At 39.8% G+C, this 26,943-nt stretch overlaps 1 protein-coding gene and 1 long non-coding RNA gene across 2 annotated transcripts in view; one reads left to right on the forward strand and one right to left on the reverse strand.

The window, feature by feature from the left end:
* Positions 1 to 26,943, forward strand: part of LOC130454612 (uncharacterized) — a 60,583-nt gene that overhangs the window by 9,897 nt on the left and 23,743 nt on the right. The gene's annotated exons all lie outside the window — the stretch shown is intronic.
* On the reverse strand, positions 715 to 11,045 carry LOC130454611 (GTPase IMAP family member 4-like). Its single transcript, XM_056799875.1, has 2 exons — positions 10,908 to 11,045; positions 715 to 2,896 (listed from the first exon to the last, which is right to left on the reverse strand). The coding sequence occupies exons 1-2, from the start codon at positions 10,918 to 10,920 to the stop codon at positions 2,004 to 2,006; spliced, it is 906 nt and encodes a 301-aa protein (XP_056655853.1). The 5' UTR covers positions 10,921 to 11,045; the 3' UTR covers positions 715 to 2,003.

Raw genomic sequence — 26,943 nt, forward strand, 5'->3', positions numbered from 1 at the left:
TGAAAAATCAAAACTATATTTCTTTGTACTACATGGAATTTTCTTAAACCGGGGCACAGAAATACTGGAAACAAATGTCAAAATCCATAAATACTGTAATAGATTGTATTTTGGGGTGTCTATTTGATGATATATTAGATAACTAATGTATCAAATTTGTCTACACTCATCCCTATACCTCCCAGGTTTCCTCCCTCTCTTCAGAAGCCTTTCAGCTTCCCCTCCCCCTTTTCTTCTGTGAGCTAGAGATTTCAGAGGAGATACTCTTTTCTCTTCTTTTCTCAAGTAAGGGTTTATTGGGGAAAACAGGACAAGGGTAGAGGATAAGATAAGAGGGGTAGGATATCCCTGTTCTCTACAATGAGGGTTAGGAGGATATTGAGAGTATTGGCAATTCTGTCACAATTCTGTCACACAGTCAGTCAGAGAGATTTGAGGACAACTGTCTTTCTTCTTCTTCTTTCACCTCAGCCAGCCAGCAAAAGCCTCAGCTTCAGTCACCACCATCAGCCAAAAGCCAAAAGCCCTTCAGCCCAGTCACCCTTGGCTTGGCTCCAAACTGCTTTTCCCAGTCACATTCCAAATGGAATCTTCAGATTTTTGTCTTGCATGCATTCCTCCTCTACCATAATACTTAATATATTATTTATAGATAATAATACAATAAAAATAAGAATTTATTCAGGGACTACAATAAGAAAATATAGACTTAAATGAATATTTAACATAAAATTTTTATTTATTGATATTTGATATTGATATATTATGAAATTTAAAATACAGGTTGGGTCAAAAACATATGAAATAGAACAGAAACACTGAATAACAATGTGAAGGAAAAATATATTCCTGAAACACGTATGACAATTTCTAGGATGCCTTTAAAGCATTCCTTAGAAGAAAAATAATTTCTTCATAATCATATGTAATCAAAACAGAAAAGAGAGGATCAAAAAGTGAATATGCATTTTGAAAAATTATAAAACAAAGCTAAAATGAGTACAAAAACAGTCTTTGAAATTAGATGGGAAGTAGCTAAAATGGCAACAAAAAGCTCATATAATTGATAAAACTAAAAATTAGCTCTTTCAAAAGATCAACAAAATTAAACACAGCAAATCTGTTTAAAAAAAAAAAGAGCAGAGAGACAAATCAATAAAATAGCAAATAAGTAAGGCAAAATCCTAGCAAAATCAGAAGGAGTAAAAAAGAATAACCTGAACCATGACAAGTTATATTTTATCAATACTGAATAAACAGGAACAAGAATAAGACAAACCATAAAAACATAGAATGCCATAAAAAGTATAAATAACGCAAAGAAGTTAGTCAGAAAACCAGAGAAAAATCTGAAACAACCCTAAAAAAGAGAATGATTTTTTTTCTAATAGAGCCAAGGCAAGTTATTTTTTCTCCTAATTAAAAAATTTTTTCAGTACTTCATATTTCCAAAAATCTAAAAAAATTAGAATACAATCGATTCTTAGGTTTCTAGACTAACAGAGTCTCCAGGACTGTAAAGAATGCTTTTAAAATAAAGATTGATTTATAAAGAAAAAATTTCAAAACTCTATTAAAAACCCCAATGTCTGCATATCTTATTTTTCATCTCTCTGTTCCTTCTAATTAACTTTAAATTTCTAGTCCTTATGCTTTATTTCTTTTTCCCCCCACTCAGACTTTCCTTTGGTGTTGATTAAAAATTGAATAATCCTATTAAAGACTTGGGATCTGATGAGAAAAATGAGGCTCAGAAATAAATGGTTTGTGAAGCCTTCCCGCTGCTGGGTTGTGCATCGTTTTAGGACAGTATATCTCGGGGGCAAAGTTGGAGATCCTGGGTTCAAATCTAGCCTCAGGTATTTTTTAGCTGGGTGACTCTGGGCAAGTTGCTTAACTCTAGTTGCCTAGCTCTTACTACTCTTCTCCCTGGAAAAGCATGACTCTATGAATGCAGGCCAGAGTGAAACTAGATATGAAAAGAATTCTGGGTATTAGTAGGTCTACCAGAAGATCTTCCCAACCCATGCTATAACAATGTCCACAATAATCGGAACCACTCCGAAACGGATATAGTCATTAGTCTCAGCAATCTTCCTAGCTTCCTGCTTACTTCTCTGGTACTTTTCTTCGGCTTCCTGGGTTTTTTCCCTCTGTTCCTCATCTGAATACCTTTGCCTAATTTCTGCCATTTCCCTCTGATGCTGCATCTTGATGTATTCCACACTTTCCTGTGTCTTCTTCTGGAGATAGTCTTCCACCGAGTGATATAAATTGTTGGTGTAGTGGGTGTTTCCATTCTCTTGCACCATGCTAACAATCATGGCCATCAGCTCTGAAACCTGGGCATCCCTCTGAGCTCCTCTTGCTCTATTGTCAAGTGAGCAATATCGGTTTCCACACTTCTTCCTCAATTCATTGAAATAGGGGTCTGGAATGGATTCTACATAATCCCTTATACTTAGCCCTTCTAGCTGATCTTTCTCAGTGAATACAATGATCAAAAACCTGACTGCATCAGCTCCCAGAAGAGAATAAAGCCGCTCAATGGCTGCCTTCTCCTCCTCTGTGAAACGACCCACTCTCAACACTAGGAGGAGAGCATGTGGGCCTGGAGAGGAGAGTGTCATGAAACCGGCTATTTCCTTTAAATTGTCTCGCTCTGGGGTGTTCGTGTCAAAAATGCCTGGAGTATCAACTACAGAAACCTGCCTTCCTTCCCAATTGGTCTGGGCTTTTTTGCATGTCTTGGCAGCCGATCCTCCTAAGATTGTGGATTCAAACTCTGTCCTGCCCAGGATGGTATTCCCTGTGGCACTTTTCCCAGCTCCTGTTTTCCCCACGAGGACAATTCTGAGTTCTTGCTCCCTTGAGTCTCCTCTGCTGGTGTCTGGGTCTGTAGGAAATAAGCAAGCAAGAATGAATGAATGACCAGCCTTTGTAAATGATTACAGCAAAGAAGTGCTCAGAAATCCCAGCCTAACACAAAGGGGACCTTTGGGTCCCTGAAGGCTATGCCAACAGCCCAAGCTGAGACAAGTCTGAACAACCTGGGCGAGCTTTGACTATAGGACAGTTCTCTTGTCATGCTAGTGAAATTCACAGAACATTGTGAATGTTTGGGGGGAGGGGGGGGATAGAAGATAGAGTTTCTTAGACTTATAGAGCTGCACATCCCAACATTCCTCTGGAGAAAAACATGAGTGAACAACTACTGCTTCCATCTGAGTGCACGTACACCTCATTATATGCAGCTTTATTAATAATTGAGGCCCTTTCCTTGATGCTATGATTTTTGTGTACTATGGAAGTTTATTTCTCCTTCCTCTAATATTTTGAATTAACATTTCATAGAAAGAATCCCCAAAGGGAAAATTTATAATCACCTACATCAGAAGGCCTTTGACTTTTCCTTAAAAACAAACAAACAAACAAACAAACAAACAAACAAACACCAAACCACAAAGAAAATGAAGGTGTTCTGCCAATATTGTCAAGGAAGACTCATGCCCTTAACTGGCTACTATTCTTTTTGCCTAGATGGTTTTCAATGCCTTGATTCCTTTTCCGTTCATCCTTAAAATCAATTGAGAACTATCCAAATTCAGAGGAAAAACTGAGGAAGAAGAAACACTGAAGAAAAAGAACTGCTTGATTACATGGGTCAAGGGAGATATGATTGGGGATGTAGACTCTCAATGAACACCCTAGTGCAAACATCAATAATATAGAAATAGGTTCTGATCAAGGACACATGTAATACTCAGTGGAATTGCATGTTGGCTACAGGAAGGGGTGGGGGAAGGAGGAAGAGAAAGAATATGATTCTTGTAGCCAAGGAATAATGTTCTAAATTGACTAAATAAAATTTTTAAATAAAATAAAATAAAGATAAAAAATTAAAAAATCAATTGAAAACATTTGGCAGGTGAACAAAATTTTAATTGATGATTCCATTATACCTGCTCTCCATAGTATGAAATATCTTCTTACTATGTGATTATGATGTTGGCTTCCTAGAAATTTGAACCTGCAAGTGCTATTTTTCCTCCCTCAGGAATGTAAATGATTCAGTATTGATTGTTGGAGAACATGTACCTGGATGTACACACTTGTGTGGTTATTTTGATAAGTAAGATGTTTATCCTTTTATGTATTTTATGTATCTTTATGTATTGAAAGTAGATTCCCAGATTAGGTATACAGCATACAGAAATAATTGATTAGGGTACTCTAGTTTGATAAGTTTGGAGATCTAAGGTTTTTTTTGTTGTTGTTTTGTTTTATTCAAGAACTCAGTATTTGACAAAAACTACTGGGAAAACTGGAAGACAGGCTGGCAGAAACTAGGAAAAGGACTAATATCTCAAAGTATATACCAAGATAAGGCTAATATAGGTATATGATTGAAATCTAAGGGTAATACCATAAACCAATTTCAGGAGTCTAGCAAAGAAGTACCATATCTACAGATAAGGGAAGAGTTAATGAGCAAAGAAGAGATACAAAAAATCATGGGGATAAAATGAATAATTTTGATTTATTAAATTAAAAAAATCTTCCACTAACTAAACAAAGGCATCAAAAATTGAAAGGAATGAAGGAAATTGGGAAAATCTTTTTTTTTTTTAAATAACAAGTTTCTCTGAAGGTTTCATTTCTCAAATATAAAGTAATCCAAATCAAAGGTATGAAACTAAGCACCGTCCTCCATTTGACAAATGGTCAAAGGAGAACAGGCATTTTTTCAGAAGAAGGAATAAAAATGATCAATAATCATATGAGAACATGTTTTAAATGATTAATAATCAGAGAAAAGCAAATTAAACAACACTGAGATACTATTGCATGCCTATTAGATTAACTGTCAAATGCTGGAGGGGATGTGGAAAAGCAGGGACACTAGTGATGGAGCTCTGATTTTGTCCAACCATTCTGTAGAACAATTTGGAAATATGCTGAAAAGGTTATAAAACTGTGCCAATTTTTGACATAACAATCCAATTGCCGCATTTATATCCTAAATAGATCAAAGAAAAAGGAAAGGACTTCTGTATAAAAGATCATCTGTATTAGCTCTCTTTTGCTGGCAAAGAATTGGAAATTGATAGGATATCCACCAACTGGGGGATGGCTGCCCAAGTATGATGGAATACTATTGTACAATAAAGAATGACTAAGGAGATGGTTTCAGAAAAAAACTGGGAAGACTTATCTGAACCAGTGCCTAGTAAAGTGAACAGAATCATGAGAATACCATACATAGTAACAGCAATATTGTAATGATATTCAGTTGTGAGATACTTGACTATTCTGATCAAAACACTAGTTCCTAGCAATTCCAAAGGACTCATGATGAAAGGTGTTAACCACCTCCAGAGAGAGAACTAATGAACTTTGATTACAGGAAGAAGTAAATGTTATTTTCCCTTTATTTTTCTTTCTTTTTGCTTTTGGGCAATCTGGCTGCTATGGATATAGGATTTTCATGATTTCAAACATATAATGTTTGTCATATTGCTTCCCATTTCAGTGGGTGAAGTTGGAGAAGAAGGAAGGGAAAGAAGTTGGAACTCAAAATTTTAAAGTGAATTTTCTAAAAAGAAAGGTAAAATGGAATTAGGAAATACTTAACAAAAGAGATAAAAATACAATAAAGCACAAAAAATAAAATTTATTTGCCATTCCCTCTAGATTCCAAGTTAGAGTTTCACATTTGGAATCCCAGAAAAAAAGTACAAACAAATGTGAGGAATTTATGAATTTTTGACTTCTCCATGATGAGAACAACACAAAGTCATTCTTCTATCACTTGACAGATAATTAGCAAGTATCCCTTAAGGATTGTCTATGAGCTTTTGTTATCATTCCTAAAACCAGTCAAAAAAGACTCTATATCTTGTCAAATTAACTTCATAGACGAGCTCATTTTGGCCTAGATGGCCCATGTTCCTCCCCCCTGCAATCACAGATAAATTCCCCTATAGATAGATCTCTTGTTAGCTAATGTTGAATAAATGAAGAAATCTTTCAGTTCATTTTCTCATCTCTTCAACCATTCTTGAGCTCATAAATTCCCAGAAACAGATTTGGAAACTGAAGGAACAAATAATGCTTTGATCCTTATATATCACCATTCTGGAATCCCACAAAAAAGTGTCTTTAGCCCAAGTCAGAGAAGAGAATTTTATTATACCAAAACGGGAAACTGAGAAGTCATCTTTGAAGCCACTGCATTTCTCCATTTTAGATGTAGATTTGGAACATTACAAGAACCCACTCCTATCTAGAGCCCTCCAAGGTCTTGGTTGGCAATATGAAAGAAATTTTTAATAAATTATTTCTTTAACAGATAAGTCTTTTGATTGGATTTTTCCCCCTTCCTAGTTTAAACACTTGGGTTACCACATAACCTCTCACTGAGAGGGGTATTTACCACCAAATAATGAAAATGAAACAGGTAGGGCACCTTATCCAAATTCTCCCTTCATTAAAAAAAAAATGCTTCCACTCAGAAAGTCCTCATTCTACTCATTGCCAGTGTGAAGACTTTACTGAGGTCTCCCTATATTTTCGTAGTTATTTTATACATGTGCCCATCTAGGTCCAAACAACTTCTGAGCACTTGAGAGCCCTTATGCAATATTCAACATCCTTTGCTTTGGCTGACCTCAAGCAGCTGGAGAGACATTCCAATCCCATGATTTTCATCTCCCTCATCCTTTGACAGTGTTCAAAGATCCTAGAATATAGATTTGGAAGCAAAAGTGGCAGAAACCACCTTTTCTGCCATTCATCACCATCCTGTTAGCGTCTCCCCTACCCCCATCTCAAAAGGAGAGCACATGCCTAGCATACCTCAGAACTGAAATTTTGATATACAAAGGGGGGAAGGCTAGAAAATCATCTCAGAGGAACTCCCCTAACCCAACCCCAGTCTGGGAGACAATTCCTTCATTAAAATGTAAGCTCATTGCAAGCAAAAACTGCTTCATCCTTTGTACTTGTATCACCCAGCACCTGGCACAGTTAGACATTTAATGATTACTTAATGAATAGTTCCTGTTTCATTGAGTTAATTAACTTCAGCATCTTCCTGCCTCCTCTAGCCAGCAGTAAAGAAGAGCCTTTCATTTACCTCTTTTGGACATCTAAGTCTTCTATGGGTTTGTCTTCTTTTCCCTTCCTAGCATGAATGCTTTATGATCACTGATTTGGAGAGGCCTCTGCCTCCAGGACTAAGGATGATAATGGTTGAGGGAAGTGACCAAAGCTCCCCATTTCTAAATTCCTTGAACTCAGAGCTTTAAGTTATGCCTCTACAGTGAGTGGCCTGTATTCAGGGTCATCACCATGCTATAGGGTAGTGTGGGGCAGGAGGAGCATTGCCCAGGGATTGATGGAGGTGGAATCAGAAGTATTAACATGCAGGAACAGAGGTGGGTTTCTTTCTGTGAAAATGACTGGATGTAGTTGGCAGTATCTGACTATCTCCTGGTCCCATGGAACCCTCTTTCCAGACAGCTCTCCTCATATTGCTCTGGTCAATGTCCAGGCACTAGCCAAAGAGCCTTGGGCCAAGTCAGAGTACCCAGGGTGGTGTTGGAGGAGTGGGAGTGTGAGCAGGGACAGAAGTAGGACTCCATTGAACAGAATACATACCGAATGTCCTGAAGTCTTAGTGCAGATCTCACTTACTAAAACTTAAAACTGCAGTCAGACTTTGGGGACAATTTATTGACAAGGAACACAGGCAGACAACCACATTAGATCAGGCCTTTGAATGTTGGAAAATCAGTACTACTACCTCCAAGTCCATATTACTAGACTGGTCTCTTCTCTCTTCTCTCATTCCCTCCCGGACCCACTACAGGGAAGGCATACTTAGCCACCAGGAAAATGCTTGGAAGGTTTCAATGATTGTTGGCAGGTTTTCTTCTCTAGCAAGAGACAAGCTCTTAGCTCTCAGCAATGGGTCTTGTGGGGTGTAAGCAAGCTTATCCTGCTCTAATACCAAAGGTCAATGATCTTTTTCTAATGAAGAAATACTTTTTATTTCTCTGAAGTCTTATGATTTCCCATAGGGTCAGTGGGGAATGGGCACAAGCAAGGAGGTGGAAGTGGAGCCAGTGAAGCCTGAGGAGCACACCAACAAGTCCATGGGTCCCTCTCATCCTGTTTGTTCCCAGAGTTCTGACCAAGGACTATCATTCAGTCCACAGAGATGAGCTTTTATGTATTTCTCAAATCTGAGTGTCTAGTTCTTTTTTAACACCTTCCTGCTGTGTAATTAGAATCTGCTCCCCAGAACTCTCTTTCCATTTTTGTTCTCATCGTACATGCTTATGCTTTGAAGATAAAGTTGTGGGTGTAGCTCCTCCCTCTCTCTCTCTTCTTCCAAGAACATGACCGAGAAGGTTTTGGGGCTGGGGAGGGAAAGCTTGGCAGGAAAGTTTACTCACCTGGTCATACTTAAGCTTTGTACTTCTATTTTTTTCTTCTACTTCAAGTGATTACTAATAAATCTTATAAAACAAAATACTTGGAGTTATTGATATTAATTTAAATCTTACACTGCTCATGCCCTGGCTCTCTTTTTCCTGTTACGTGCACAATGCTTGGGCTAGAATTTGAAACAAAGAGTGTAAATTGGGATTGGAATTGGGTTTGGGGAAGTATTAAGGGATAGGACCAGCACAACCTGACTTGCTACAAAACATATCTTGTCCATTTTGTCAGTCAGTGAATAGAGGACATCAGGTCCCAGTCATAAATATTTCCTGGATTTGAAAAAGCCCTGGACTAGAAGTCAGAAAACCTGGGTGCAAGTCCTGCTCCTAACACTTGTCATCTCTGTCACCACTTTGGATGTCTCTTGGTCTCAGTTTCTGTGAGAGTGTTGAACTAGATAACTCCTCTAAGGTCCAATCTACTACAGGTTTTTAGGAGTCTATGGGAATTCAGAAAATGGAGCCATTCAAAGCTGAAAGTACCAAGACTGAACACACATGGGTGAGGTCAGCCATTTGGGAAAGTGCCCACCCATAGAGAAGGTCTTCTGATGTACTGCTGAGAAGACCAGTGTTTTTCCATAATCTTAGTAAGAGGCAAACCTCAAGAATTCTGGTCACTCAATTGCAATGGTTTGTTGTTGTTGTTTTCTATTTAAGCTTCTCTGATGGGGGAGGGGGAGGTCTGAAATATTCAGTTCCAGGAAATAGATCAAGAATCAGGCTAAAGGGGAACAGAAAGATCAGATCGAAAGTCTCTGTGCTGGAGAGCATCCTACCAGATGCAAATACAAGAGAAGGCAGTGAAGACTAGGAAACCTCCATAACCTACTTTTAGTGGGCTGCCCAACCTGTGTCTGAATGAGGCATCACGGTGACATGGTGGCTGGAAACTCTCATGGGATCGTGGGTTACTTAATTAGAATCACTTTATCCTGTTTTTCTTACCTAATATGCCAGTTCTGTGCCTTACAACACCACTAGTAGTCATTATATGTTAAACAAGACTTGGTGCTTTAAAACTGGCTATCAGTTTGAGGGAGACAGAGGAGGCTAGTGGCTAGCAGCTTGACCTTGGAGTCAGGAAGACCTAGGTTGTTCAAGTTGTATTTGATGATGCCCAAAGTCTTCTTAAGCTCCTAGTGTCCTTCCACCAACTGCCTAAATTACAGGTGTCTTTACCCAGGGGTTGATGAAGTTGTTTTGAGATTTTGGAAACACATTGAAATTGAATGGGAAATAATGGGTTCTAGTAAGGTCTCTATTTAAAATGCAACTACCAGCAGTTATAACCTTAGGAATGGACCTTATTTCTGTCTGAAGGAACCCTGACTACCTATTTTAGTGACAGAGAGGGATTGCTGGGAAGTTGTAAGGCCTTCAAATCTGTAAAGGGCTTTACAAATATTATCTCCTGAACCCTCACAATGGCTGCTTAAGATAGCTATTAAAATGAGCTCCATTTCACCAATGAAGGAGAGAAAGCAGGCAGAGGCTAAGAAACTTGCCCAGAGTCCCACACCCAGTAAAAACCTGAAGCTGAATTTGAACTTTTCTTTTCAACTCCAGGCCCACCTTTTTTCCTGCTTGAACACCTTGCTACTTTTAGGGAAAGTTTGTCTGGGTGCTATGGGAGTAAGAATGCATAAATCCCAGTATTTTAAATATGTAGAATTTAATAATAATAATAAAGTGAGTAAGAAAAGGGTTAATTCAGCCAAGTGAGCAGAGCACAAGTCTGAAGACCTACACCTGCCACACTTTACCAAAGCACAAGCTCAAAAAGAGCCTGCAGCTGGGTCTCAGCCAAATTTATCTCCCAAACTTAAGCACATAACTTAAAAGGATGCTGGGTAAATGTAATTCAGGTGTGGGAAGTTTTCTATTTGCACAGTGCCTTGCACCCTATTGAAGGAGGCAACATTCCAACAGGAGTATTTCCATTGCTTCCACAAAACTATCTCTATATATGGAGAAAAGAAAGATGTCTCAGGATCCCCAAGAAATCTTCCTTGCTTTTGATTGCATTTGTCTGAATTGATTCAAATAACTTTCTAAAATTTTAGAACTTAAGACCTGGGTCTGACCTCACCTAGGTATTTTCCCAGTGTAATGGGGGCAGACCTATGGAGACTTTGTCAAAGTGTTCTCAATATCCCCTTTTGAATACTACAAATTAAATATAAGTATCTTAACTTGAAGTTCACTCATAAATCACTTCAATAGGATCTGATGGACTCAATGAGAATGCCAGAGAGGGAGTGGGTCATCTGGGATTTGGGGAGGATGGGTAAACCAACACCTTTCTTTTCAGAAGAAAATAAATCAGTATTGGAATATTAGGATAAGTGAAATTTCATCAGAGGTGAATAGCCTTCAATTCTAAATGATACGTACAATTGGTGGCCATAATTTCATTCAAGGGAAGGGTCCTTATAATCTTGATCTCCCAGGGATTGTGGTTCAAGTCTGTCCTGCAGATCCTCAGGTATAGGTCTTATTTACTCACTGTTGTTTCTGGTCAGTCCTTGTCCCCTGAAATACAATGTTCAGGAAAAGTTAGATTTCATGTGCCATCATAAGACTAAAAACTCTTCTTTCTTATTCAGTATTCCCTAGGAACCCATGTCGTCAACAAGTACTCAGTGATCACTGAGTCCTTGTTACCAAACTTCTCTCTTTGAAACTAGCTGTTCCTTCCTTAAATGACATCTCCCTTGAAATTCCAAGGGCCTGTTATTTCCAGAGATATTTCCAGGACCAAATCCTTCCTATATACTCATGATTTAGCCAAACTGTTTAGCTTTAGTGGTAGGGAAAAGCATGAGTCATAGACTCATCCATCTAGAAGAACAATGGAGGTCTTCTAGTCCAACCCCTTCATTGAACTTTAAGGAAACTGAGGCCAAGGGAAGGTAAGTAACTTGCCCAAGATCATATAGGTACTAAATATCAGAATTGGGATTCAAATCCAGGTCTTCTGGTACCAGAGCCAGCTCTTTCTTTACCATTCTGTCTTCTTAAGAGAGAGAGAGATGAGGAGGAAAAGTGAGGTTGGCAATGGGGGTGGCCTAAAACTAGAGAAATGCCATGCTTAGCCACCAGTAAAAAGAGTTAAAATGAGTTTGGGCAGATTTTGTTCTCTAACAAGCATCAACCCCCAGCTCACAGGAAAGGGCCTTGGCATGGGTGTAAGCAAGCTTATTCTGTTGGTATATCAAAGGACTACAAGCTTTTTCTATTTTTTATTTCTCCGAAGTCTTATGATTTCCAGCGGGGCCAGTGGAGAGTGGTGAAAGCAAGGAGCTGGAAACAGAATGAATGAAGCCTGAGGGGCACACCCAGAGGCCAGGCATCCCTATCATTGTGTTTATTTCCCCAATTCTGGCCAAGAGCCACCACTGAGTGAATAGATAGGACCTTCCCCCACCCCATCTGAGTTTCCAGTTTCTTCCCAACCACCTCCTTCCTGTGCCTTAGCTCTCTTTCCTTTGCCTGCCCCCCCCCCAAATGCTGAGGGTAAAAAGCTGAACCGAAGAGAGCGAGTGGGAGCTGGGGTCAGGGAGATACTCAGGAATAGGCACTCCTTGAGAAGGCAAGCAATTCAATAGTGATTATATGTAGAAGTCATCTGACCCATGTTTCCCTGTTAGCCTTTGTGGAATGCCAGGGCTTCCACTGCAAGGCCAGGCTAGATAAGGAAACAGGACCTCCCATTTACCCCTTATTTAAGGGGAAGGTATGTGCACAGGCGCCTCCTTCAGGCCTGTTGCCACATCCTGTTGGCCCCGGGAATGGTCCCAGCTGGCTTTAGGTACAACCTTAAGGACATAATACCAAGACAGCATATGTGCACACCTGGCTCCTGCTATGCATGCTTTGTTTGCCCCTCCCCATAAAAAAAGGGGCCTCTTCCAGGAGGCCAGTCCTGGGATCCACTTCATCTGCTGGCCATCGTGGACTACCCGTGTCCATGTGTAAGTTACCTCTCATCGTTACTTGCCATATTGGCTATTCTGGCCTCATTCTTTGGTATGTCTTTGCCTTCAGCTTACAGAGTCATCTCACAGTCCTGTTCCCAAAGAATAACCACAAATGGGGGAGAAGTTCTTCACCTGCAGTCCCCAGACCTCAAGATGTCCCTGGGTAGATTCCAAGAAATTTAACAACTTAGTAGAGGAAAAATTATCTCCATTTACCTTTAAAAACCAGTGTTCTGGGGGCAGCTAGGTGAATTAGTGGAGTGAGAGCCAGTCCTAAAGACCAGAGGTCCTGGGTTTAAATCTGGCCTCAGATCCTTCCTACTTCTGTGACCCTGGACAAGTCACTCATCCCCTCTTGTCTAGCCCTTTCTACTCTTCTGGTTTGGAACCCATACACAGTATTGATTCTAAGATGGAACAGACAAGGTTTTTTTTTAATTATTATTTTAAAAATAACAATAACAACAACAGTTCTCTCTCCCTCTTACATCCTCAAAATGGAGCCTCCAGAAAGATTCAGGAAGCCAAAATTCTAGTGAATATATCGTCCGAAAAGAGTCACTAATGAATGATCTTTCCTTTTTGGGGCAGAAATGAAACTGAAAGTATTCATGAGCAAAGCAATTCTGCTCCATGAAGGTCTCTTAAAACTTTCTTCATTTGAATTGCAGCATTTCTCCCAAAAACTTTTTGAGAAGGGAGTGGGAAACTTAGCAAGACCACAAAAGGGGTCTATGAGACACGTAAGACAAGAATCCCTGATCTACACAGGCTTATGCAGCACTAGGGAAACTGCAATTCACTTAAACATTTATTTGGAATATTTAATAGTTTTTTACCATGTTCTTATTAACCATGGTTTTCCTGCCCTATGCAAAGCCAGGCAAATTTTTAGCATTTCCCTTTTAGACTTCCCTGGGGCACCTATGTGGCAAAGTAGAGAGAGAACTGGGCTTGGAATCAGAAAGATTCTTCTTTATAAGTGCAAATAGTTTTAGACACTAACTGTGTAACCATGGGCAAGTCACGAAATCTCAATTATTTAGCTTTTCTGCCATGAAATTGATGTTTTTATCAAGGCTAAGACTGTTAGAATAAAATAATAATTGGATCAGTCTGACAGGAAGATAAACAAAAGGCAAAATATAGAACTGAACAAATTTCTGGAGAAATTAGAATGGAAAGACTTATGGCATCTTCTAAATGGAACAGCAAAGAATTAAACATAATTCTCTCTACTACATGGAACTTTTATAAACTAAAGCACAGAGATAGGTACTGGTCCCAAAGATCAAACAATATAAATAGTTGATTCATCATTTATAGGTCATGATGCAATAAAAATCACAATTGATTCAGGGATAACAATTAGAAGATATAGACCCAAATGGACACTTCACAGCAATATATAAAATAAAGGGTGGGTCAAAGAACAAATCATAGAAACTATTAATAACTATGTGAAAGAAAATGATAATGAGGAAACACATATGAAAATTTCTAGGAAGCAACTAAAGCCTCTCTTAGAGGGAAAATCATATCCTTACAATCATACATGAACAAAATAGAAGAGAAGATTAAATATAATATTTAAATATTATTTTTATTATTAATGGCATTACCAAATTATCAAATATTTAGTACTAACAAATTCATTATCTATTTATATTTAAGGTTAATGATATTATTAATGTTTTATTAAATATTTAAGTATTAAAGAAGCATGCATTTTAAAAAATTAGAAAATCAACAAATAAAGAAACCTAAAATAAGCACAAAAGAGATCTAAAAATTAGATGGAAAATAGATAAATTAATACCCTCCCATATAAGTGATAAAACTAAAAGCTGATGTTTAAATGAATAAAGGATGAATGAAAGGATGAATAAACTTAAAAACCCTTAGTGAATCTGAACCAAAAAAAAGAGAGATGAAAGTCAAATGAATAAATTAACAAATGAATAAAATAAAATCATAGGAAAACCACTATAAGGAAAAATTCTAGTCTATGGTCTTTTGTCTCCTTAATTTTTCTACTTATTTTCTGCCCTTTACAACTCTAAATATATCAAACAAAGTAGTTTGGGGAACACAATTCTTAAAATACTTTTCTGCTGAACTAACAGATACTAAATTTGTAAAGGATGCTTCAAAAATAATGAATGGCTTATATTTGAAACTTTTCCAAAAATGTGAAAAAGTCTTATTGTCAACTGCATAACTTATCTTTCATCTCTGTATTCCTTCTCATAAACCTTTAATTTTCAGGTCTTATACTTTATTTTTTTTCTGCTCAAACTGCCTGGTTAGAATTAGATTAAGGATGGAGCAATCCTACAAGAGATTTGGAATCTAATTAGAAAATGAAGGTCAGTAATCAATAGCCCATGAAGACTTCCTACTACTGAGCTCCACATTCTCCAAGAATTATATGACTATTTTAAAAATTATAAAGCTATTCATATGGCTATGAATTCAGTCAAAACTAGGTGGAAAGTAGATGTGAGAGAATTCTGGTTGTCAAAAGATCTTAGATTATTTTGGAAAATACAATTTTTAGTGCTTCAAAAAAGAAAGGGAAGACAATCTTAAATTCTGTTCCAAGATGTTTCCTTTCCTTTTTCTGACTCTTTCTTTTGGTTCTCATATTCTTTATTTTGCTTCTCATAATTTGCCTTTAGCTTCTCATAGTCTGCCTTCAGCTTCTTATATTCAGTTTTCTGATTCTCAAATTCAGCTTTTTGCTTCTCATATTCCTCCTTTAACTTCTCATAGTCTTCCTTTAGCTTCTCATAGGCTGCCTTCAGCTTCTCATATTCTGTTTTCTGATTCTTACATTCTTCCTTTTGTTTCCCATAATCTGCTATTTGCTTCTCATAGTCTGTCTTTAAAAGCCTCTCATAGTCTGCCTTTAGCTTCTCATAATCTGCCTTCAGCTTCTCATATTCTGTTTTCTGATTCTTACATTTCTCCTTTTGCTTCTCATAGTCTGCCTTTAGCTTCTCATCATCTGCCTTCAGCTTCTCATCATCTGCCTTCAGCTTCTCATAGTCTGCCTTTAGATTCTCATAGTCTGCCTTTAGATTCTCATCATCTGCCTTTAGCTTCTCATATTCTGTTTTCTGATTCTTATATTCCTCCTTTTGCTTCTCATAGTCTGCCTTCAGCTTCTCATAGTCTGCCTTCAACTTCTTGTATTCAGCTTTTTGCTTCTCATATTCCTCCTTTTGCTTCTCATAGTCTGCCTTCAGCTTCTCATAGTCTGCCTTTGGGTTCTTATAGTCATCTTTTTGATTCTTATGTTCCTCCTTTAGCTTCTCATAGTCTGCCTTCAGCTTCTCATAGTCTGCCTTCAACTTCTCGTATTCAGATTTTTGCTTCTTGCATTCCTCTTTTTGCTTCTCATAGTCTGCCATAAGTTTCTCAGCATCTGCCTTCAGCTTCTCATAGTCTGCTTTTAGCTTCTCATAATCTGCCTTCAGCTTCTCATAGTCTGCTTTTAGCTTCTCATAATCTGCCTTCAGCTTCTCATAGTTTGTGTTTTGTTTTTCAGGGTCTACCTTCAGCTTCTTATATTCATCTTTTTGCTTCTTATGATCCTCCTTTTGCTTCTCATAATCTGCTTTTAGCTTCTCATAATTTGCCTTTTGCTTTTCATAGTCTATTTTCAGCTTCTTGTATTCAGATTTTTGCTTCTTGCATTCCTCTTTTTGCTTCTCATAGTCTGCCATAAGCTTCTCATCATCTGCTTTCAGCTTCTCATGGTCTGTTTTCACCTTCTCATAGTCTGCCTTCAGCTTCTTATAGTCTGCCTTAAGTTTCTCATAGTTTGCCTTTTGTTTCTCATAGTCCGTCTTTGGGTTCTCATATTCAGTTTTTTGCTTCTTATGTTCCTCCTTTTGTTTTTCATAGTCTGCCTTTAGTTTCTCATAATTTGCCTTTTGCTTTTCAGAGTCTGCCTTCAGCTTCTCATATTCAGAATTTTTCTTCTTACATTCCTCCTTTTGTTTTTCATAGTATAACTTTAGCTTCTCATCATCTGTCTTCAACTTCTCGTAGTCTGTCTTTAGCTTCTCATAGTCTGTGTTCAGCTTCTCATATTCAGCTTTTTGCTTCTTATATTCTTCCTTTTGCTTCTCATAGTCTTCCTTTGGCTTCTCACATTCAGTTTTTTGCTTCTCACATTCCTCCTTTTGCTTCTCATAGTCTGCCCTTAGCTTCTCATAGTCTGCCTTCAGTTTCTCATATTTAACTTTTTGCTTCTTGCATTCCTCCTTTTCTTTCTCATAGTTTGCCTTTAGCTTCTCATAGTCTGCCTTCAGCTTTTCATAGTCTGCCTTCAGCTTCTCATATTCAACTTTTTGCTTCTTACATTCCTTTTTCTGCTTCTCATATATTTTTTCCTTCTCATAATCTTCATTTACCTTCTCCCACATTTCCATGGCACCTTTCAAGTGGTTAGCACTTTCCCTGTAGCCCACTAGCCCTGGCTAGAAGATGTTCCATACACCTGTAAAATTGATACAAAAGAATTAGCAGTTGTGGGGAGAAAGACCATCTCCCACACTAAGGACAAGGGATGGAGGCTTGATATATATGTATTCGTCCCACATCCTGATGTACTGAAACACAAAGATGGCATCAGTCTTATCTGTCTGGTGAAAAATTTCTTTCCTCAAGTGTGGGAAGCCATCAAGTCCATGCTGTTTGACATGATCACACATGAGTTCCAGAGTTGCAAAGCGACTTTCTGGAAAAATTAGACACCCATGGAACCCCCAACCCCCACCCCCTCGTGTGACTTCTCTCTCTCTGATGGAATTGTTATGATTATTGTTCCCTCCCAAATACAGGAGAAATAATATGACAGCAAAGACTTATAGGGTTAATACACATATATCCCACCTTCACCCCCCAGATAATTATCATAAAAGGTTACATTCACAGAATTAAAACCTAAAGATTACACATTACCCCCCCCTTTCCCTCTTCACAGAGTTCACTCCCATTACAAGCCAGGCAAGCCAAGAACATCAATCACCTTCAATCCTAGGTCTACAGGACACCCTTCCCTGATTTGTTATGTTACAATAGCCAGAGCAACATCTCCAAGTACCCAAGTGAAACATAAGAAAAATGTGACTTGGAAATTGAGGAAAACCCCAAATCTGGTCTGTCATTAAATTACCCTCTAACCATGTACTGAGCTATAAAATGTTTTGTTACCCATCTCCTAAGTAATTGTAATTGATTGTGAAAGCTGACCAAAAGGATCAATGATTCTCCTTTGGTTAGAGAGAACTAACCTCTAGACCACTCTGTTTATGTCATTCATCTATAGCAACAATGTTTCATTAACTATCTCTTTAGGCTACATGTCTGTTGTTAAGTTCCATGGAAACACGTATATAGAAAATTGATTGTGTGCGAAAGAAATATGTAATCACAAACCTATATAATAAACAAATGACTTCCAGTCAAGATGGCGGCTTAGAAGTAGCAAAAGTTCAGACCTCTGAAAACCCTTCCTTACTGATCATAAACTGAATGCTCCTAGGGGACTGAAATTCAAACTCAACAACAGGACAGAGCCGGGGAACCCTCCTTCTGGACTCAAATCAAAAGGTACACCCCACAAAAACCAGAATACTAGAACACTCAGGTCTAAGGGGAAGGCAGAAGGAAAGTCCTAGGATCCTTTCCCCCCAACCCAGAGTGCTGAGCCTGCAGCAGCAGCAGGAACCTCAGGGCCTGCAAAGGTACTGGTTTGAAGGGCGTACCTTGAAAGCAACCTAGGCCAGTCTCGGGACGTCCAATACAGATGACAGGGAAGCAGCCTGAGAGAGATGGGTGGAGCCTGTAGCCCCCTGGCTGGATCCTTCCATCGGAGTCTCACTGGAGACTTTAGCCTCAGGGCACATCCAGACTAACACAGATGAAACTAATCCCATCAGGAGTCCTCAGAGCTCAGGGAGGCCAGGACCCCTCAACCCTTAGAGTGCAGGGCCCTCTGAAAAGACAGGAACCTCAGGGCCAGAAAAGGCACTGAGGTACATTGCGAACAGTGCTGTGCCAGGCTCAGAGTGGGGAAGTAAGGCAGCAGAGAAGCAACTGAAGGGAATTGAGAGCAGCAACACCTGAAAAGCTGGCAGGCAGGGGAGGGCAGACCCTGGGCTTCCCCAGGAAGACAGCAGAGCTGAGGAGAACAGAAAATTTGCCTGGGGCTAAAGCCTCGGACCATCAGACAGATACACTAAGAGCCAGTCCTCCTCACTCAGATCTCTGACTGGAAAGGGGAAGAAAAGCCATAGAGATGGCAAACAGTAGTGTTAGTCTCTCGGTGATTGAGAATGACTATTGTCTTTGTGCAGTTTCATCTACGGTGTACCCTCATGTGGCTTTGGAGTCCAAAAGTTGAGGCACAGAGTTTGTGCCACATGGGGCATGGGACGTCGTTTGTTACGGGAGGTGCAGTTGTGGCCTGGTGTTGGCGTTCACGCGCAGCAGCAAGACGTCGATGTCGCTCATCTTCAAAGGTGGCGGCGGCATGGTTAATGTGGGTTCGCCAGCTGCTTCTGATAGAGGCAGCAAGTTCTAGTTGCTTTGGTGTAATGCCAGCCCACTTCAAGTTGGACTTTAGCTGATCCTTGAATCGTTTTTTTTGGTCGGCCTTGTTTCCTGAGTCCAGCTGACAGTTCACCATAGAATACCTGTCTTGGTATTCGCTGTGGGTCCATGCAGATGACGTGTCCAGACCATCGTAGCTGGGTTTTGAGGACCAGGACTTCGATGCTGGTGGAGTTGGCTCTGTCGAGGACTTCCTGATTGGTGATTCGGTCCTGCCATTGGATCCTCATGATTAACCAGAGAGAGCATTGGTGGAATTGCTCCAGCTATTTCATGTGCTTTCAGTACAGTGTCCATGTCTCACAACCTTACTGGAGCGAGCTGAGGAGCATTGCATTATACACTTTGAGCTTCGTCGCAGTGCTTACACCTCTGTGTTGGAGGACTTTGCAGTGCAGCCACCTGAGTGCCTGGCTGGCCTTTTGGATCCTGGCATTAATCTCGTGGTCTAGGGACCCGTCGTTGGCGATGGTGCTGCCCAGGTACTTGAAAGTTTTGACATTGAAAAGCTGTGTGCCGTCGATTGTAATGCACGACTGGTTAGTTGGCCTCCCTGGTGCAGGTTGGAACAGCACCTCTGTTTTGCTGAGGCTGATAGTCAGGCCAAACAGTTTTGTTGCGGTAGAGAACCTGTCCACAATGGTTTGAAGATGATTTTCTTGGTGGGCCATGAGAGCACAGTCATCTGTGAAGAGAGCTTCCAGGATGAGTCTCTCTGTTGTCTTTGTTTTTGTGGTCTGGCGGCGAAGGTCGAATAGTGAGCCATCCAGTCGGTATTTGATGTAGACACTCAGGTCTACATCCATCACAGCATGTCGTAATACTTGGGTGAAGAATAGGTTGAATAGTACCGGAGCGAGGACACAGCCTTGTTTCACGCCATTGGAGATGTTGAAGCAATCGGAAGTCTCTCCACCAGATAGGACTTCCCCTGTCATGTCGACATGAAAGAGCTGGATCAGTTTAACGAATTTTACTGGGCAACCGGGCTTGCTGAGGATCACCCACAATGCTTCCCTGTTCACTGTGTCGAATGCCTTTGTCAGGTCTATGAAGACAATGTAGAGACTCAGGTTCTGCTCAAGGCATTTTTCCTGCATTTGCCTCACCGTGAAGACCATGTCAATGGTGTTGCAATCTGCTTGGAAGCCACATTGTGATTCAGGCAGGTTCTGCTCTGAAACAGATGACAGGAGTCTGTTGACTCCACGGGCGAGGATCTTTCCAGCAGTGGAGAGTAGTGAGATGCCTCTGTAGTGGTCACAGGCTGCTCGTGAGCCTTTGTTCTTGTATAGGGCTATGATGGAGGCATCTCTGAGTTCTGGGGGCATGTTTTCCTCTTCCCTTATGCTGGTCAGCACTATGTGGAATGCCTGGAGCTCCTTTCCATTTAAGGCCTTGTACACCTTGGTTGGGATCCCGTCTTTACCGGGTGCCTTACCTGCACTCATTTGTTTAATGGCTTTTTGGACTTCTTCTATTGAAGGAGGGACATCAAGTTGTTCAATGGTGCGGTTTTGGGGGATCTGGTCCAAGGCCCTTTGGTCGACTGAAGAGGGTCGGTTGAGAAGCTGACTGAAGTGTTCTTTCCACCTGTTGCTGATGCCTTTTTTATCTTTTATGAGAGTGTCACCATCAGAGGATAGCAAGGGAGTGGTGGTGGGTTTTAATGGCCCATACACAGTCTTGAGGGCACTGAAAAATTGTTTGTAGTTTTTCATATCAGCAAACCGCTGGATTTCTTCTGCCTTTTTTCCCACCATCGGTCTTGCATCTTCCTGATCTCACAGTGAGCCGTGGCTTGGAGAGACTTGAATCTGTCATTTTTAGGAGCAGAGTTTGGGTTATTTTGCAATTCCATAAAGACTTTTTTCTTTTTGCTCAATAGGTCTTCAATAGCAGTGTTGTTCTCATAGAACCAGTCCTGGTGGTTGCGTTGTTTTTGGCCTAGGACTGCCTTTGATGTTTCCTTTACTGCTTCTCTGAACTGGTTCCATTTCTCAGTTGGGCTTCCAGTGAGTGGTCCCTTGGCAGATAGCTTGTCATCCAGGCAGGACTGGAATGTTTGCAAATAAGATGAATCTCTAAGATGACTCATGTTGTAAAATGCACGAACTGTCTGGGTGCGTTTTGGATGGAGAGGCACAATGAGCATTTGAAGAGTCACTCTAACCAATCGGTGGTCTGTCCAGCATTCAGCTCCTCTCATGGCTCTGGTGATCTGTACATCCTGGATGTCTCGCCGGCGTACAAAGATGTAGTCAATGAAATGCCACTGTTTTGATCGTGGGTGCATCCATGTTGTTTTATTTTGCTCACCCAGCATGTGAAGACTGCTTCGGCTGAACAGACAGAAGAAACCAATAAGAAGGTTCAATGGCTGAGAGGGCAATTCAGCAAAGCACTGTGGAGTGCTTAGGGTGTGTTGGAGCACAAAGGACAACACGGCCATCCAATCCAGCTGAGGAAGTCTCCAGACATAACAATTTTTCATGCTACTGGACCCAGGCTTCCAATGCCGAGAGAGTGGGACTGTCTGGCAAACAGTACAGATGTGCAAAAACTTCCAAATACGAAGAAAAGCAAGAAGAAGGGGCTGACTTTGGACATGTTTTACGGAGCAAAAATACAAAATCAGAGGAGATAGAAGATGAAACACAAACAAATGCTCCAAAACCTTCCAAAGGAAATGGAAATTCTCCACAATCTCTTGAAGAATTCAAATCAGAAATTATCAAAAAGATAATTTCCTTCTGGCAGGAAGAATGGGAAACAATGCAAAAGTAACTCAGCAATCTGAGAGAACAAAATATGCAAATGCAGAAATAGCTCGAAGACTCAAAAAACAGGTCAGATCAAATTGAAAAGGAAAACCAGTCTTTAAAGGTCAGAATCAGGCAACAGGAAGACAATGATCTTGCAAAAGAGCAAGAATTAATAAAACAAAGTCAAAAGACTAAAAATTAGAAGATAACATAAAATATCTCACTGACATGGTGACAGAACTGGAAAACAGAGGAAGGAGAGACAATCTGAGAATCATTGGTCTACCAGTGAAACCAGAAATAAACAGTAATCTTGATATCATAATACATGATAGCATCAAAGAAAACTGCCCAGAGATTCTAGAACAAAGGGACAAAATATGCGTTGAAAGAGTCCACAGAACACCCTCTATACTAAATTCTCAAAAGACAACTCCTAGGAATGTAATTGCCAAATTCCAAAACTTCCAAGCAAAAGAAAAAAATCTTATAAGAAGCCAGAAAAAGACAATTTAGATATAAAGGAACACCAATCAGGGTCACACAGGACCTAGCAATTTCCACTCTGAACGACCGTAAGGCATGGAACATGATATTCAGAAAAGCAAGAGAGCTGGGTCTTCAACCAAGAATTAGCTATCGATCAAAATTGACTATATACTTCCAGGGGAAAGTATGGGCATTCAACAAAATACAAGATTTCCAAGTGTTTGTAAAGAAAAGACCAGAACTCTGTGGAAAGTTTGATATCCAAACACAAAGACCAAGAGAAACATGAAAGGGTAAATATGAAGGAAAGGGAAAAGGAGAAAAATGTTATCTTTTTCTTTTATTCAAACTCTCTTCTATAAGGACTACATTAATATCAAATTATATATATTAATATGTGGGGAAAATGTAATGTGTAGCTCTCAAAAATTGTATGCATCATTAGAGTAGTAAGAAGAATCACACATAGAGAAAGTTTGGGGCATCAAGATGATATGAAGAAAGGGGGGATTGAAAGAAAAAGGAGGGGGGAATCATTGATGGTACTAAGATATACTCCAAGAAATAGAGAAAAAAATACTAAATACTAAATAGAATAATCTTTCTCACACAAAGATACACATGGGAAGGGGAGGGGAAGAATTCTCCTATAAGAAGGAGAGGAAGAGAGTTTTTACTTAAACCTTACTCTCAGTGAAATCAACTCTGAGAGGGAAGAGCCTCCAGATCCATTGGGACCTTTAATTTTATCTTATCCAACAGGGTAAGGGAGAAGAGAAAACCAAGGGGACTGGGGGGGGGAGGGAACACAAAAAGGGAGGGAAGGAGAGGGGGGAGGAGAAGGGAACCAAAAGGAAGGGGCTAGAAAGGGAAATATATCAAGGGAGGGGACTAGGGGGACTGATTTAAAGTAAATCACTGGACTAAAAGGTTATAGCTGAAGAAGAAAGGTTAGAATTAGGGAAGGATATCAAAATGCCAGAGAGTCCACCAGTGACAGTCATAACTTTGAACGTGAATGGGATGAACTCACCCATAAAATGTAGATGAATAGCAGAATGGATTAGAATCCAAAACCCTACCATATGTTGTCTTCAAGAAACACACATGAGGTTGGTAGACACTCACAAGGTCAGAATTAAAGGGTGAAGTAAGACCTTCTGGGCCTCAACTGATAGAAAGAAGGCAGGAGTTGCAATCATGATATCTGACAAAGCTAAAGCAAAAATAGGCCTGATTAAAAGGGATAGGGAAGGTAAATATATTTTGTTAAAATGGACTATATTTAATGAGGAAATATCATTAATCAACATGTATGCACCAAATAGTATAGCACCCAAATTTCTAATGGAGAAACTAGGAGAATTGAAGGAGGAAATAGACAGTAAAGCCATATTCATGAGAGATTTGAACCAACCACTATCAAATTTAGATAAATCAAATAAAAAATAAATAAGAAAGAGGTAAAAGTAGTGTATGAAATCTTAGAAAAATTAGAGTTAATAGACATATGGAGAAAAATAAATATGGACAAAAAGGAATACACCTTCTCAGCACCACATAGCACATTCACAAAGATTGACCATACACTAGGTCACAGAAACATGGCATACAAATGCAGAAAAGCAGAAATAATAAATGCAGCCTTTTCAGATCATAAGGCAATAAAAATAATGACCAGTAAGGGTACATGGAGAACCAAATCAAAAATTAATTGGAAATTAAATAATATGATACTCCAAAATCGGTTAGTTAGAGAACAAATCATAGGAACAATTAATAATTTCATCGAGGAAAATGACAATGGTGAGACATCCTTTCAAACCTTATGGGATGCAGCCAAAGCAGTAAACAGAGGAAAATTCATATCCCTGAGTGCATATATTAACAAACTAGGGAGGGCAGAGATCAATGAATTGGAAATGCAAATATAATAAACAAACCTCCCTACAATGGCAGAATGCTGTGTGATGCCTATGTATGTAGGCCTGAGCACACAGTGGTTTTCATTTCCATTACTCAACTAGATTGTCACATCTAAACAGAGTACGCTCTCACCCTCTGAGAGACTACTGGATAGATCTCAAAGCTCAAGATGTCAAATGGCAAAAGAACAACATTCCAGAATTTGAAGATAAATATTCCACCACTCCAACAATGAGGGAACAGAGCATCTACTTTCTCTATAGCTAGTTCATTGTGAAGATAATAGATCAAAAGGGGCCAAATTCCTATATCTGAGTAGTGTCCCGGGAGGCTTTTACATACCAGAATTCCTAGAGGACAATCTCTGCACCTCCAGATATATGAGAGAGCCAAGAAAATCACACACACACACACACACACACACACACACACACACACACAAACACACAAACACACACACACACTTCTCTCGTTCCCTTCTCCAGATAATTTGGAGGACCTCCCTGTCCACTTCTTTCCTGTGAGGAACAGGTCCTGACAAGATGATGAACTCCTCTCGAAACTTTTTAGAATAAAGTAAAAAAAAATAGTTAAGTTTCATGTTCCCAACTTAAGTGCCATTCCACATATCCGTGCCAGCAGTCTAGTCCTTTAAGAGGTTTTCACTTTGATTGATTAAAACTCATGTGAATGATTGGAATAATGAGAAATTGTAAATTGTGTTCTGATTAGCTGGCTCTTGTGACTAGATTATAACTCTCTAGTAACCAACTAATGATGAAGGAGAGGAAGGACTGATTCACATTAGAGATTAGGATAAAAGGGAACCTGCATGCTCCCATTCCTTGTACTTGCTTGCTGGCTGTAACACCTATAAAACTAATTTGTGATTAACTCCTCACAAGAATGAAAAAAAAAGACATTGCCACATTAATCCAAAGTTTAAGATTCTTTTGAGTAGGTAGTTGTTCCTCTCAATTAGAGGCTTGTCCGGGATCTGAGGGGACTTCTGGACCCAGGATTGCAACACCCATTGGCAGAACATCCCACTGAACCATTATTGGTGGCTGACTGGCTATTGGACTCTGAGGAACCTGAATCCTAACAAAACCAAAGGGGCTTTGCATTGCATTGCAAACAATGGAGGGAAGAAAGATGAGTGCTTTTGCAGAGAGTTTGATTTTTGTGAGGTGACCACAGAAGCTGTGTGAACAGACCCAGTTAAGAAAGGCTCTTAAGTAATAGTTGGGTGGACATAGAGCCAGGTAGTTAGAGTCCATAGGCCCAGGGTGAAGTGGTTTGAGTCTATAGACCCAGATGGTGAGAAGCTATTCAAGTCTGTACATCCCCCTGTGATCCTTTGGGAGACCAGTCTCTCCAATGGATCATGAAAAAAATTACTAACTTATAACTTGAACTCGAGGTATATACAAATATTACAGTTTTTAATTAGAAACATATAAAGAAAAGAGTAAAAAGAAATTAATGATTTTCTATTGTAACACCAAAAGGCCATTATTGTAGGGGGGAAAAACACCTCAACTCCAAACTCTGCCAATCTCCCCTGAAATCCTCAGACAAGCCATCACCACACAAAACTGAAAAAATCATTAAGGGCTTTAAATCAGTTACTCTTCAGTTTGATATACCTTGGTCAGACCTTAAACAAGTTGGTTATCTGGGAGCTAATTGTGGGGATGGTAGATGGGTTGGCTTGGAGTGGTGCAGTGGGATGGACTTCCTGGACCAATCCAGGACTATGTGTTCAGATGATCTGGGCTCAGAACAGGTTTACTCTGTCACCACTTTCCCTCTGTACTTGTGGGGCAGGGGAGGCTGGAACAAAGAAGGAATCCTCAAAATTAAAATGTTTTTCTCTTTTCTATGTGCCAGTCTGTTTGTCTCTATTTCAGGTTATGGGAATAGTCGGTGAAACTTTTTCTTTTTTTTTTAAACCCTTACATTCTGTCTTGGAGTCAATACTGTGTAATGGCTCCAAGGCAGAAGAGTAGTAAGGGCTAGGCAATGGAGGTTAAGTGACTTTCCCAGGGTCACACAACTGGGAAGTATCTGAGGTCAAATTTGAACCCAGGACCTCCTGTCTCTAGACCTGACTCTCAATCCACTGAGCCACCCAGCTGCACCCAATGAAACTTTTTCTAAGGAAAACCAAGCTAGTAAATCAGGCTAGACGTTGGCTCTTTCAAGTCTGTCTTCATGAATCTGTATTTTGATCTGTCTGTGGGCACAGAGTTAGGATTTTAGAAAGCAAGTCTCTGTGTTTTGTGATTTGTTTATCCCTCCGCATTCCTGAAGGCTGAGGATAGCTGAAAATCCCTTAGCTCTAAAAACTAGGTAAACAAGTGAAAACGAGTTGTTCATCAGTTTTACTCTGTTTTGGACTTGATCAACCAAAACAGAAGCAAGTAAAAAATCTGTCATGTTAAGGGAAATTTGAGGAAGGAAGTAATGGAACAAAGTGAACATGCAGAGTTGAAGGGAATGCAGAGAACCAGCGGGTGCAGGAGGAGCCCTCAGAAGCCTGGACTGGAATGCGGAGGAACTTAAGTGTCATCAGGGAGTTGGGTGAGGATTCTGGAGTAGAAAGCATCTCCAGGACCCAGCTCTGACCTCCTGTGGACT

The sequence above is a fragment of the Monodelphis domestica genome, chromosome 5 (assembly GCF_027887165.1).
Source record: "Monodelphis domestica isolate mMonDom1 chromosome 5, mMonDom1.pri, whole genome shotgun sequence".
NCBI lineage: Eukaryota > Metazoa > Chordata > Mammalia > Didelphimorphia > Didelphidae > Monodelphis > Monodelphis domestica.